The sequence below is a fragment of the Heliangelus exortis genome, chromosome 12 (assembly GCF_036169615.1).
Source record: "Heliangelus exortis chromosome 12, bHelExo1.hap1, whole genome shotgun sequence".
Classification (NCBI taxonomy): Eukaryota; Metazoa; Chordata; class Aves; order Apodiformes; family Trochilidae; genus Heliangelus; species Heliangelus exortis.
The window spans coordinates 18,987,908-19,003,731 of NC_092433.1; the positions used below are offsets into that span (position 1 = coordinate 18,987,908).

At 40.3% G+C, this 15,824-nt stretch overlaps 1 protein-coding gene across 1 annotated transcript in view; it reads left to right on the forward strand.

Annotated features, from left to right (window-relative positions):
- The first annotated feature begins 365 nt into the window (after window positions 1-365).
- CNTN6 (contactin 6) overlaps window positions 366-15,824 on the forward strand; it is a 75,353-nt gene continuing 59,894 nt past the window's right edge. Inside the window, 1 exon segment of the mRNA XM_071756333.1 lies at window positions 366-522. Coding sequence (XP_071612434.1) covers window positions 381-522 — 142 coding nt within the window. The 5' untranslated portion in view covers window positions 366-380.

Below are 15,824 nucleotides of genomic sequence, written 5' to 3' on the forward strand. Positions count from 1 at the left end.
GGTACCAATTATATTATAAAAACCAAGGTGGCTGCAGTCAAAGTGTACACCATGCTCCCAGCTGGAGGGATAACTTGGGTTGTATGAGTAAGCTAAATAATTAATATTTTTGGACACTTGGATGAATACTGGTGACTAGCATAAAAGCAGTAAAGATTTTTCAAAGAACAGAATTATTGATATCATTAAGATTAATATAAGAAGCAGTCTTGTGTGAAAAATGATATAATTTTGTGATATTTAACTTCATTTTTATCATTACAGCTATGCTACAGCACACTATTTAAGATAAATATGAATAGGCTCTGTAAATTATAAGCATAATTTGATTTTTTTCCCCTCAAAGGTGGAAGCAAAATGGCAGAGATATTGATCTTACCATGAGTTATCACTACAGGTTGGTTGGAGGCAGCTTGGCAATCAATAACCCACATAAAAAACAGGATATTGGAACATACCAGTGTTTGGCCACAAATTCATTTGGAACAATTCTGAGCAGGAAGGCAAAGCTTCAATTTGCATGTAAGTTGGGAAGTTCGTATTTATTAGAGCATTATTTTGTGATTAATTCTGTACATGAATTGCAATTTATTGGATAATATAATATAAAATATCATCAGTGATTCTTCTCAGAAGGTTTGGTTTATTTCAGCAGTGCTTATTCTTCAAACCATTGTTCCTAGTAAATATTAATAGCAAAACCAGACATCTGATGGCTGCTAGCCCTCAGAAACAAGAATAACTTTGAGAAAACTGAAAGGTCAAGAAAGATGAGTGCAATTATTTCCAGTTAATAAAGTGTTTTCACTTTTTAGGACAATGCTGTCTTTTCTATATTACAAGTAGTTACAATTGAGGATGGGGAATGTTGCCAAAAGTTGGGCTATTTCCTATAGCCTAATGAAGCCTAATTCAACAAAAAAACAGTGGATCCCTAATTGCCACACTGACATTTTCTCACATAAACAGAGTAAGAAACACTTTTTCCTTACCCAGTGTGCAAAATAATGAGCAATGCTCTGAAAAGTTTTGTATTTCAGTGTGATGGGGAAGAGCACGTAAGCTGCCTTGAGAGGATTTAAATTTTATTTTAGGCTTGCTCCCCATTTCACTTCTTCTCAACTTCATGATCTTTTTCACAATGTTTAGGTGTGGTGACCCAGTACCATTCATGCCCTGGGGGGGGGGGGGAAACAGCAGCAAAAAAACCCTCAGATATTACTCTATTCTTTTTTCTTCACTATAAAGGTCTGAGCTGTCTGTTGCTGGGGGACAGCAATTGTTTTCAAACCTCATTAATAAAACATGTGTCTAAAGCCAACCTTGTATTGCTATTTCAGACACCAGCAAAGGTATTAATTATTAACCTTGTTCTATTTCTCATAGCAAATCATGTGTCACAGGGGTTATACAAAGGAGACATCAGAGGTCAGGATGGTTCACAGCCTCTCTTTCAGTGGAGCTGATCAAACACTGTATCACTAGTACCTCATTTAATAATGTTTTACCCTTAATTTCTCAAAGAGCTTTTGATTCCCAAGAGCTTGTCAAATAGAAACAAAAACTTTGATTCATTATTTTCCTGGTTTTTTTGGAAACCTCTCTGCAAGCAGCCTTCCTGCAAGGGAAATGATTCCCAGGCCTGGAGATGAAAAATTTTAAGTGAAAGAATGAATCCCATTTTAGAAAGAAACAAGAATGATGGCCACCTCAAAACTGTCTATGCAATCTGTAAATCCCCAAGGAGCCAGGATAGGTGAGAAATGGAGTTGGGAAAAGACCTGGAGAAAAGCAATACCCTCAAAGGCACACAGAGGATATAAAAATAATAATAATAAAAAAAAAAAATAATAAAAAAAAAAAAGGGACAGAAAAAAGGGGGGCAGGGGGAGAAAAGGGGAAACAGGAATACATTTGAAAGAAGGAAGGCTGGTTGCTCAGTGAATCACAGTATTTCATCTTTTTAGGGAAAATTGTAGCCCTGATTTAAATCCCTGGAAGCATTTAGGTTTCCCAGTCAGTGCTCTCCCAGCACAAAGGGAATCACAGCAGCTTGGCTGTGCACAGCTCTCCTGGCCAGGGTTGCTTTGCACAGTATTAACTGCACTGCCTTCCTAGGGTTTTCTATGTTCCCTTTTACCTGACACCATTTCATAACCACGAGGAAGATCAAATTCAGCTCTGGAAAGCTGTCTTAACTTTGCAAGGGGAAGGGTGTGGAGAAAGCTGAAAGAGTGGGATAAAGGAAAGGAAGTTTATGAGGAAAGCCTCACCAGTAAGGGAGAAAGAGAAGTCCTTTCTCAGGATGCTGGTCCAAGCTTCTCTCTGCATCCTGATGGTCCTCAGGGGGATGAAAGATGCTGGTTGGCTGAGAAGTGTCTCCTCTTGAAGCTCTTGTTGGAAATGTGCTCTCTTGGAAGTTCATCCTGATAGGGAAGAGAAAGGATTCACTACAATGCAGTTTTCTTGATGAAACTGAGTTTACTAAAGATATAAACCAGGGTGTGCACCCCCCAGCAGAGGCAGGTGGCCCTGCAGAGCCCCCTGCCCATTCTCCCTCCTGATGCAGGGCAGAAGCCTGCACTCAGACACACAAACCCCAAAGAACTCACATGGGATTTCTGGGCAGTGCCATACAGCTGATGCCACTTAAGAGCTAGAGGACTTTTTTTTTTTTTTTCCAAGAAAACGGGCCCTGTCCATTGGTTAAAATATTTCCAGCTGCTAAAAACCACTTCTTCAATACTCAGTGCTGGGGAAGTGTTCCCTCTGAAGCACTGAACTCCCAAACAGCTCATCTGATGCCAACACATGATGATCAAAATAGGATAAATATGAAGCAGATCCTTTACTCAAGCTTCATAACCCCCTCAGGACACTTCCCCAAGTTCCTGTGGGCAGCAGGTCACAACAAAATCAGGTCTCATTTGCCCACAGCAGACCAACCCACAACTCCCATCCTGCTTTAATTCTCTTAACAGCAAGCAGCTAATGGCAGACAGATCTCATATGCAGCAAGCACACTGCTTTTTCTTTAGCAGTGAGAGACATTTACATCCTTTCCCACATAAAAGAGAGAGGACAGACAAATTGTAGGTTGTCACTGACATCAGCAAACACAAACATACAGGAAAATGCTTCAACTAAGCAGCATCACTGTGAAAATATGAGTTTTCACTTGTCTTACAATAGAACAAAAACCACAGTAGATGGAAAATGCTATAATGACCTGATGAGAATTGTGGAACAAATTACCCTGAAACAGTTATTTCACAGTTAACATTTTCTTATTTCTTATTTTCCTGTTGCCATCCAATTTACTTCTTTTGTTTCAACTAATACTTCAGGATGCAGCTTAGAACCCAGGCAGGCAAGCATGTTGATATTGTGACATTTTCATTCAATACCTAACAAAATGGGGCTCCTCCCTGAACTGGACTGCCTGGCATATTATTTCAATCAGTGAGATAAATAATTGAATCAGGACTATTCTCTAAGTAAGAGGCTTTATAAATATTTTTAATACAAGGTAACCAACTCTGAGTCTCAATTAATGATACCTCTGGAAACCTATTTTACAACTCAACTTCATATATGAAAAATATTTTTTCCTCTGTTGCAGATAGTGAGCTCCCCAAGTAGCAAAATAAATGCAGGATGAGATTAGAAATATGCCTTCAGATTCAGCTGGAGTCCCATGCTTATCCTCTATTAAAAACAGAGCTGTCAAATGAAAGCTGTGGGAGAAGTATTGTTCAGAAGGAAGTGGCTTAGATTATTAAAGGTACAGGCTGAAAATGAGGCAGTAACAGAGAGAGCAGAGTAAGAGCACATCCACACAGCACTGGGTACACAGGATGGGAATCCTCTGCTGCTCCTACTTCCCACTGGAAGTTTGTTTTGTCATGAAGATAGCAGAAAGCTTCCAATAAATCCTCTGCCTCTCTCACAGCACTTTTTGAAAAGCTAATGTGTGTTCTGTGAGAGCTGCAGCTGTTGGTCTGGATCTTCAGCCTGGTTAAAAAGCAGCAGGGTCAGCTTGTGCAGCCAGAGCCCACCCCAGGAGCAGGGGTCCTCGTGCAGGTTTGAGCCTTGAGCTCTGCTCCCCAATCCCAGCCCCATGTGGTGCTTTCCCCTCTGCCCAGCTCTAAATTCAGCACTGACATCCAGCCCAGGTCATGCTTCAGCTCTGCACAAAGGGAAGGTCAGAGACAACTCCGTGGGGAGCTCATCTTTGCTGACTACACCAGGTGCTCAGCTTGAAGGAAGAGATGAAGGGGACACAGAAGGTTTTCCTTCAGTTTTTACAAAACTCTGTTCCCAAACCCAACTGAAGATGCTCGTGCAGAAGCCTCCCAGGTGCCACAGGTTTTGCTGTGTGCAGAGCAGAGGAGACACCTCTGATGATGCTGCTGGTCCAGATCTGCCACCAGCACAGCCACCTCCCAGGGACAGCACAAACACAGCAGCTCCTGAGCCAGGGAGAGGAGGATCACAGTCAGGTTCAAAACTCACAAAAAAACCAAAAACCCAACTTTGAAGAAGTTTTTTGGTCAATAAAACTGGAGTTCCTTCTGTGCTGCCACAATACCTTCATATGTATCTCAATGAGGTGCTCTGCAAAAATCTATTTTTATTAATGAAGAGCAACTAAATTGCATTTTGTGCCTTTAAAAAGTGAAGGAAAAAAATCTGATATGGAGAACTTCTTCAATATGGCTTCAGCCAGAACTCTATTCCAGGCACAAGGGAATTTGTTTTAATTATTTCATCAGTTTTGAGTAAAAGTAACTGTACATAAACAACTGGTCTTGAGGGACATCCCCAGAACTATCTGCAGTAAAACAGTCTGTCCAGGTCTGTTACTAATCCTTTTAGTGTTCATACATGTCTATAAAGGAGACATTAGGAGGATATGTAGGAGAAACATGAAATGCAGCTAAACAAACTAGAAAAACAAAGTTCTTCAGCATGAAAAAGAATCTTTATTCTAAGTGAACCTAATTCATAACTACTCAGGGTGTAAAACCCAGCAAATTCAGTACTAACAGAAAACATCTTTTTGTCTGGGGATTTGAAATGAGATTCTCAGTCAGATTGTTCCACCATTGGTGACAGACACCTGGTGATTGCAGCTTTCTCAGATCTAAGAGCCCTGTTATTAATTACGAATTTTGAGGAAAAAATAGCAACAATTTAAATTGATGAATAGGATTGGTCATTTTTGTCCTGAAGCACAGAGAAGGGCACACAGTGAGGACATTCGACCATGGATTTGTTTGCCCCCCATCTTACAGACCAAGGAAGGATTTTAGCATTTTGGGCTGCAACAGTATTCTCAAAGGGGTCTCAAAGCCATTTTTCAAAGAGAAAATCATAGAAGGGTTTTTGCTTGGTGCTTACTCTCAGTAGCATTTCACTACATACACCCATACCACCTCCACTTGGGCAGTGAGGAGCTTGGTGCTCAGAGCAGCATGGAGCAGAGTGATAGTGCTGGAGCACTTGGAATAAAATCTGCAGCTCCCAAGTGCTCTCACGTGAGTTTTGTCAGATAGAGAGAAGAAAACACAGCACAGTTTTGCTGAAATAACAAATTAGAGGCAATAATTCCTTATAAAGTAATAGTCCCTCCTTGGCATTTAACTGTTTCAGGGGTAACACATTAAAAGCAATTACATCTGTTTAGTCTTTGCTGGATCATGACAGGCTGAGCACTTGCAAAGCCCTGGCAGAGTGAGTGTCTGGGAGATGCTCAGCTAGCATGAAAGCCCACTTTTCATTTGATTACTTCAGCATGTTATTTACCTCTGACTGCACACAAATTACACAAACATCACAAAGCAATCCAGCCTGCCTCAAATTGTCATAACCCTTTTTACTTGGGGTATATGCTTTGAGACAGAAAATGGGAAAATCAATACACCCAGATCAGATAGTCTGAATTCACAAAGGCTGGACGTGCATGAATTTTAGGCTAAATGGCACATGGGCTTCTGGACTGCTTGGACTGTGGTCCTGTGTGTGTCCAGAAATCCCCCTGTAACAATTGTATTTGATTAAAAGTTGTGCTAGCTGTTGTAACTACCACCTTGAGTAAAGCTCTCTGGGTCTTTTAACTGATTGTTAATTCATCACAGCACACAAGGGCTGGCATACTGATCAGCCTGTCTAGCAGACTGCATTGAAAGAATGAACACTGCAACTCTTTTTTTTTCTTTTTTTTTTCAAAAGGAGTCATATGTTTCTCAATTTAGCCCTCATTAGGCACTCAGAGGTGGGCAGCTGATAACTGAAGAGGAAAGAGGGGGAAGAGCTCAGCTTTCCAGAGGTAGAAGCAGGTCAAAGATCCATCCCTTTAGTTATTCCTACATTTACTACATTCACCTGAAAAGCAGGGACATTTCAGGTGAAGTCATAGCTTGCCTCTCTTTTTATCATTTATAACCTACAAACACATCCAGCCTAGCTCCCTGTTTTAAAAGAGCTTCCTTATGTATAATGGAGAAACCTATCTCCTCTTGGAGGTCTGTGGAGAATCAGATCTACACCAGTGTCCTTGAAAGCCTCTGCTCAGCCACTCTGACAACTGTGGCAACACCTCACCATCTGCTGCTTCCCATCAGCAGGTGAGAAAAAAAATGCAACGTGCAGTGGCACCGTTCCCTTGCAGACTGATCCTGCTGTCTGGAGGATGGAAACATCCCTGTCACCCCCCCTGACATAACTAAAGAGTCTTCAAGCTCAAAATTGGACTTTTGGACTTGTAACCACAGTTAAAGAACCCATTATAGCTACAGCAGCAGTTCCTACCTTTCAGAGCAAACTTCTGAATAGAATGAGTTAAAGAAATGTATCAAGAATTCAGGTTATTACTTGGGAATAAAGCCCAAGTTTGTCAAAACTCTGCCTGGAGTAAAAAGAAACTGAACTTTCATTTATCAGCTCTGATTGCTATGGACACCTTGTGCCAATGCTCCAACACTCTGCAGCAGCTCCCCATGGTGGGAGCCTACATCAAGGTCTCTGCTTAATGGACACTCTCCATGGAGCAGACCCAGCAGGTTCAAGAATTTTTTTTTTTTTTTTTTTTTTTTTACATTTCTTCACAATACTTCCACACAAAATTAGGAAAGACATGGTGAGAACTTGATGTGTGTTGCTGTAAGGGGTCCATACACTGCTGGGGCCACTGTGTTTCCTTCCAGGCTACCTTGAGCAGAGTATTTGCAGGGAACAGCCCAAACATCCAAAATGCTGCAAGACCTCACTACCTTCAGCTCATCCTTCTGTATCTCTGTTGTGCTTCCCAGTATTTATTTCTTGGCAGGAGTCTGTGCACACCCAGGCAAGGAGTGCACAACCAAGCAGGAGCCATCAGGCTCCCTTCAGCAGCAATGAAGCAGGAAGCCTCCAAGGGCTGCACCCTCTGGCTGACAGGACAAGGCAGGGTGATAACAACATTTCTGTTTTAAAGCTCAGGAACTACAAGAATAGATTATGGAAATACTCAGACATTCCCTAAGACAGAGAGGACAGCTTGAAAGCTGAAAGCCAGAAGATATGGGTATGTCTACATAACAAAAGGGTTTTCCTTTCTCCATCATTCCCTAAAGGTCTGAGTCCATCTAATGTCCAAGGATACCAAGTGCAGTCATGATCTCCTCTCTCTTGTTAAACCCATGATCTGGAGCTGATGAAGCACCATTCCTCCTTTATTTGATGTTGCAGCAAACAAAGCAGCATAAGAAACCCAAGATGCATTTATTTTTTCTCCCTCAAGTGATTTTAAACATCTCTCTCAGAGTATCTAACCACTGTGTTCAAGGCTCTGCTGTACCAGGACACTTCGTTAAAGCTGGTTTATTCCATTAGCTTAGTTGCTTAAACTTTTATTCAAAAAGGAGGCAAATTTTGCTCCTCTTGTACAGCAATTTTTTATCTCTGAAATGGAGGCATACATTACAGAGATGCTGTAAGAAGCCATGCAGGCAGGGAGCTGGTCAGATAAAGTATTAATAAAGAATGCATAAATATCTGAAGATTATCTTTTAGTTATATATTACTTACTATTATAGTTCCTATGAAGCTCTTTATTCTAAATCAGCCCATTACAAGCTGTATTGGAAAAGCAATATATGTGACTGAGATATGGTAGCTTACAAAGCATCTACAGGTTCCAGAGCTACTAGATTCTGATTGATAAACTTTAATATTTTTTAAGGATAAAACCAACCTATATTTGCAGCCTGGGTGATATTCTTTTTATCTGCTCTGCTTTCACTGCAGACAATATGACATAGCATCCAATAAATTACAGAATGAAATATCCATAAAGTGCACATGAGCAACTTCATTCTTTGCTATGACCAAAAAAAGTTACACGTGGAGGCCTGCAAGGGAAAAAGCAAACCTGAATTAAGTTTTTTGGAATAAATGACTGGCTTTTAAATAATGAACTTAATTGTTTATTTTACAGTGAAGGTTGATTCAGTCCAACACAAAGCTTTTAAAGTACAAGGTAAACTTCTCTAATTCTGTAGCTGGTGTTCAAAAAGGAGGAAGAGTCTGTGTCAGTAGAACTTTCCACAGAGAGAAGGAATAAGGCCACAGGCATAGTTTTTCCCCACCTTGCACAGGGAACTTACCAAACTATAAATCTTCCTTTCTAAGTGCTACTGAAAGAACAACTAACAACATACAACCCACCCAAAATCCCTCTTAGAAGATTCCCATTCAAAAATCCTTCACATCCATCACTCAGGTAAATCTTGAAAATCCCATTGGAAGGAAATCTTTGCTGGCTTTGCAGAAGAATGAGCAAGATAAAAGAGTGGTGTCTGGGCATAGCCCAAAGTTCTTTAAGAAGTAATTCTGTGCTGGATCAAGATCTCCAAAGGGCTGGGCAGGAATTTTGGAAAGGGATGAAATATGCATGAACACACTTGCTGCACACTTTGAGGGGTGCATGAGTGCCCTCCCTTCCTTGCCAATTTTTAAATGCATGGATTAATAATACACAGATTATTATATTGCTGGTAGAAGCTTTCTAAAAAGAAATTAATAGCCTGAAGTGGGACTGTGGGGTGTTCAACAGGAGGTGCCCAGCAGGACACAGAAATTCCCTGCAGAACATGGAGGATGCTCCATGCTGCTGACAAAATCAATGTCCCAGAGAAGAGGCAAATTCCCAACACATCACACCCTGGGAAGCCAGCTCTCTGGGCAGATATAAATGAGAGAAATCAGTTTGGGATAGGACTTCACAGCCCTGCCAAGAGGCAGTTTGACACAGGAGGCCAGGGCCATCTCTGGTGTAAGTCATCCAAGCTGGAGTAGCTCTGGCAGGGATAAATCTAGCCCAGGAGAAAAAAAAAAAAAATCTGGTTTTAAGAGCACTCCAATCTGGAGAAAACTGATGCAGACGGCAAAGTGACGGGTTCTGTGATGACAGGTGACAAATGAACTCTGCTGTGACAAGGGAGAAAACTGTTGGAGAATATAAAATATTAAAAATATATTTCCTAGGTCCCCCCTCCCTTTGAGAGGGTCAGATCCTCCAATATGCCTCTGGCCTGCAGATGGGATTCAGAGCAAGAGCCCTAAGGCTGCATCAGCACTTACTGCCTGGTGTGAGTCCCCTGTTTGGTTCAGAAGACAGCTTTAATATTTTATGCTGCTAATGTTATAAAAGGGGAAAAAAACAACAAAAAAACAGATGTAGACCAGCACTACAGCTTCATGGCAGATGTTTCTTTGCATTTGGTTTCTTGGTGCACAAAAATAAAAACTCAAGGCAGCTAAGGATTCACCCCCCCCTGTCACTCTCCCTGCTCAATTTAATTGTGACCTTCCATTTTTTCCTCTAGAGAAGCTTGATATTACTTTCTAAAGGGCATTTTCACTCTTTAATTGAAAAAGACAATCAGGCTGTGGCAGAAATTATTGTTCCCCACCTTGAAAATTAGTGCCTGGATTGGCTATTCATACCATTTAAGCTGAATTGAAGACCCGGGGCCCATGTGCATCCTAATGTGTAAATTACAGTTCCTCTCCCCTTAGAAGCCTCAAAGCAATTTAACTAAATAAAGCAGCACTGATGAAGGTCCTTGGTTGATTATGCAGCTTTGGAGAAGGACAAGACCCAGTGATTGTGCTTTTCCCTCTCAGGTTGCCAGACTGCTCCATCAGGGCAGGGCTTGGGGGCCAGAGCAGCAGCAGGGCTCTCCTGGTGACCTTCAAGAGGAGCTAGAACAAAAGTGAGAATTACAGCTGATTTTTCACCAGTGAAAGGAGACACTCAGATATTGCCCAGGCTCATCCTGGCTTAAGCAGCTTCACCACAGCCCCTGTGATTTTACAACAGTGACAAAGCAGAGACTCACATGTGCTTCAAACAGGGAAGGAGCAGAAGAGCTCAGGAGGTGTTTAGTGGAAAAAGTAAATATTTAAAAATCAGGAAATGGGAAATGCTAAGCAGCTTTCAGAGACCTTAATTAGAGATAACACCACTCTTAATCTCAGAATTGAATTCATAGAAAATCAATTAGAACATTTAAAAAAATTGAGATGAGATGGTAAAGGGAAAAGATTAATGTATTGACACTATTCTCAAGACAAAGGAACTGTCAGAGGGTTTGTTTTGCAAGTTTACTGCAGTTCCAAAAACTAAAGAAGAGTTTACTTTCCAGAGAAAGTTATAGGAAATGAGATTAGATTTTTCTTTGGGAAATATTTGGAAAAAGAGATACTGCAGAACACACCCTACAGGTAACCAAGCTGCAAGAGGTTGGTACAAGTGTCCTTTCCAAGGCAATTCAGTAAAACAATCCTGAGGGAAGAGCCATGGCTGGATGTGCAGTAAGTCTTCTGGAGTGGTTTGTATGGATTTGTGGTCTGCCACAAACTTTTGGCAACAGTCTGTAGAGCTAAGAACATTTTAAACCAACAAAAGTTTGGGAGTTCCTGTATGGAAAAGAAAGAAAAAGACAACAAAAAACCCTGAAGTATGTGACCTCTCAGAATGAGATAACTGAAAAGATCCCATAAATTCCAGTTTTTCTATCTGCAATTATAACAGACCTGATTTCTCCACATCAGGCACTGAATTCAGATCCACACTTAGCAATGAGCCCCCTCATTCATTAGAGTCAGACAAGTGAAGGTAATTAATTGGCAGCTCATAACACAGGTGTTACAAATGCTTAGAGCAAATCATAGCCATCAGCTTTTTTTAAAAAAAACTCCTGGAGTTGTAATTTTTATCCTGTTTCCCTGCAAGAGAATTTCTGTTGTGATACATCAATCCAGTAACACCAACCATGTTCCAATATATCATAGCCATTAAAAGAAACAGGAGAAACTGGAACAGATGTGATATATCACAATTTGACACAGCCACATGGAAATGTGAAAAGTTTTATTGATTTGTCCCCAGGAACACAGCTCATTTGTAAAGTGCTACTACTACTTATGCCTTCACACTTATTGCACATCTCAATGACAAGTAATTACAACTGTAATATCTGGGATTATGTTATTAAAAACATTTACAAAAAATCAAAAGTTCAGGAAAGCATGAAATTATATTAATTCAGATTAGCTGTTAGTAATTATGCAAGGTGATATATTGGACTTTAATTGTCTGTAACAATTTCATATATTAAGATTGCCTACTTTTCTTGTTTGCCATTTGGTAATACAGAAATGTCCTGTGCTTGTTCTTAACGTGGACTGGGTTGGAAGGGCTACACCTAGCCCTGAGCAGCTCAAGGAATCTCAAACTTGTAATTGAGAGGCTGAAATGAATGAGTTGCTACTTGTGGTGAGGGGTTTTTTTCCTACCAGGCATCCTTAAGAAGCAGTTCAGTAATCCAAGGAGAACTGACCATGCCTTCATGCATTTGGTTGTGAAAGCCACACCTTAGCCCCCTTAATAGATACTTAAAAGGTGATGAAATTAGAAGGTGCATATTCATGACACAACCAGCAATTATGTCAGTGCTGAGCTCTAAAACACTAAAGGAAAAATACTGTGTTACTGAACCCCCTGGTTAGCCTGTTACCACAAGTCCTTACAGATAGTATTTCTGTATAGCAGTTACAGCTGTCCCCATCACTTCAAGTAAACACCTCCCCTCCCCATGGGGTTTGGCTTCCCTCCCCTCAGTGGCAACTCTGCTCACCACAGTTACATCACCCTCATCCCACAACACTTTTCTTCCCCTCTTCTTTTCATTTTAATCAACTGCCTACACTGAAGACCTGCAGGACCATGCCCTTTGTGGCATAAATCAGAATAATCCCCTCCATCCCAGTACATGATTGAGTTACATCAGCTGCAACACTCTGGCCCATCCCTTCTTCCCCCTCCTCCCTCCATACCTGGTGAGGAGCTGCAAGCCTCCTTCACCTCCAGTATTCCCAGTTCCCCCAGAGAAAGCCCTGACATCTCATTCAGCTCCCCCAAAACACCCTGTTTTGCTTGCTCTGAGCACAAACCTTTCTTGCTTAGCTTTGCAAATGCTCCCAGCTGAAGATGATGGCTTCTTGCCACACAGAGCTGAGTCCCAGGTACTTCCACCCTTCCCTGGGAAGAACCCCTTGTTCACCTGCACGTTTTGCTCAGCCTACCTGACCTCATTGTCACATCCAACTGATGAACTGAGCTATACCTACAGTAATTTGACAACATGCACAGTGCTGGAGAAAAGTTGCTTTTTTGTTGCTGCTGTTAAAAGTCACAGCTGAAAGGAATGCAGTGTGAGGGAACTCGTTGTTCACAAAGTGAGATAAATACAGACAAAGGATGGAAGGAATTATGTAGGAACTAGGTGATAATTTATTTATAGATCTCTGCAGAAAGGCTGAAGTTAGCAAATATACCATCTGTTAAATAGTCAGACTGTTCCTAAGTGCATATTAGCAATCTTAAATGTGTGCCAAACACCTGATCTTAGCAATCTTATTTGATACTCTTTTGACAAGCAACATTATTTTTTATTGGATTATGTCATGTTATGTTATAAAGCTATACTAGGTAACAGTAACCAGGAGAACAGAGTGCTTCTGTTCTCTTGGTGTAAATGCCTGCTCAGGGCAAAGAGGATTTTGAGGAGTGGCCAGATTTTCAGAATAATAACAAAGAAGAATATAAAAAAATTATACTATTTTCAGGGTGTGTTTCTTGGGTTTTTTAATAATTTATATCTGACACGTTTTAGATTGCCATTAATAATTTTAATACATACACACTCTCTGTAGGGGGAAAATTGGATGAAAAAAAATCTGGGGGCAAAACAACTGTTTTCAGCAAGAAGAAACATTCCTGATGGTTCACCTCATTCCTCTGATTATCACCTGGGCTACACAGCCAAGACAGGCATTTTTATAACTCACTGAATCCCATCTGAATGAGGAGTCGTAATATTTTACAGGAGATGCTACCTCTCTGGAAAGAGGGGCCCATAAAGATGACAACAGAAGACAGACTCCCCTAATGAGTTATTTTCCCTCATTTTGCTGTGTCTTGCTCTTTTCATTTTTTTAAATTTGACTCTTTGTTACAGACAGAGACACTCAAAAAAATTAATTTTGTACAATTATGTACCAAACCCAACTTCAGATAAGAAAAACAATGAGAGGTGGGGTTGCTAAAAGATTTCTCTGCTGAAAACCTGAATCAAACACTGGAAGGGACTGCCTAGAGAAAATGTCTGTCTCTAGAGGTCTTTAAAAATAGGCTGGAAAAGTGTCTGTTAGGAAGAAAACAGCACGTTTGTACTTGTCATGGGCCATAGGAATGGATTTGATGACCATTGATGTGTCTCCTTATCTACTTATTTATACCAGTGATTCACAAGTAAGCACAATGGGATGAAAATCTCTTCAGCACTGGGAAAAGCTGAGCTGCTTGGTAGAACTAAACTATAAACATGCTACAGAAGGATGTGGATTTTGACACTCAAGGGTGAAAAGTGGAGATGGAAAAGACCAAGTGCATTTTTTCCCCACATATAATCAAAAGCAGTTGTGCTAATTATAAAAAAAAAAAAAAAAAGTGGATCCCAGAAGGGATCTTGTACTATTACTTTTTTGTTATGCACATCAGTGGTTGCCATGGTTTTGATGAAGAAACAGACAGGTGATAGAGCTTCTAAAATTAGACTCAAAATGATGCCATGACATATTGTGTCATTAAACCAAGAATTGCTACCAGCAATTTATTACTTTCCAAAATCTATTCCAATTGCAGAGGAAAGTATTACATAGTTCATTTTCAACTGTCATGAAAACATTTTGCTACTGCTGCTCTCCTCTTGCTCTCCTCCCCCCCCCCCTCTCCCCTGATTCCTCAGAAATCTTGTAACAAGTGAAATTTCGTTCTCAACAAAAAAATAGGCCTGATTTACCATAGCACTGGAAACCACTAGTTAGACTTCATATATTTTCCATACTGCCCAATAATTATGGCTTTGTTTAAAACTCCTTTTTTGTAGATAAACTGCATCATCTGCATTGTATTAGCATCTCAAGAAAAGTGACAGAAAAGGGAAATGTGAACACTTTTGTTGCTAGTGACTGAATCCTAAAAGATCAGAATGTTTTGCACCATTCCAATACTCTTTACTATTTAACATAATAAATAGGAATATCTGAGGGTCTTTTTTTCCCAACACAAAACCTCAGGGCACTAACCCAAGCAAATCCTCATGTGATGTCTGAGCAGCTGGCTCAGTTTTCCACACAAATATTTTGTGTGCTGGCCTTTTCCTTCTCAGAAAACACCTAACCCACAGGAAAGAAAAGAAAAAGAAAGCTGATTAATTCCCTTAAGCTGGGTGGTAAATAAATAAATCTACATATTTGGGGATTAGACCAGTGAGGATCTTGTAAGTCTGAATCCAAACTCTTGTTAGTCATACTACATCCAGCCACTGTTTGCTTTTTCAGTATTTCAGGACAGAATAAAGCTAAACAAAACTTTTTTAGCATTTTCTGTCTTTTTTTTTTTTTTCTTTTTTTTTTTTTGTCCCCCTGGACTACCCAGACTGCGAGGGCAGAGATTTAGTCAGAAGGCAATTAAAAGAACATCAGAGTTTAAAAGACTTTCCCAGTGTATTGACAGGTAGCATCTATTGTGGCTGTGACAGTGCATGGAGGTGCTACCACTGCCTAATTCAATTCAGTCACCTCTGAGCAGACAATGTCTTCATAGGAGACCAATATACAGGAGATGAAGAGAAGGAAAGAAAAATTAACTGTGTAAAGTTCAACTGAGGGGGAGAAAATTGATATATTGACATAAAATAGCTGAGGCTGTAGAGGTAGTAATCATTATTGCTCTGACCAAGGAGAACTCTTTCTCCCTATTGAACTCTGGATCAGGCAGTTGTTCAGCTGATGGAAAAATGGAACAATTGCTGGAAACAAGAGTCTGCAGCAAGGTAAATAAAATAAGCTTCAGGCAAGCAGCATACAACACTATGGAATAAAGATTTTTAAGGGGCAGCTGGTATTTATGATATTAAATGCATGTGTTTCAAGCAATCATTTCCTAAAGTACTCTGACAGAGGTAATGAGTCTTCTCATTAGGATGAGAACTGGATCAAAAAGTAGTAATTTTTAAAAGTACATCTATTGTGTCATGTTTTGCAATTGGATTATTTAAAGGGATGAGGCTGGCAATACTTCCACATCCCACTGAAAGATGAGAAAGCAGAGACTGTGAGTCATGTTAGAAACAGTAAAAGATAATTAATAGCCATAAAAATCACCTGTGGGAGATAGGAACCTATGTTTATACAGGAGACTTTCCCAAACC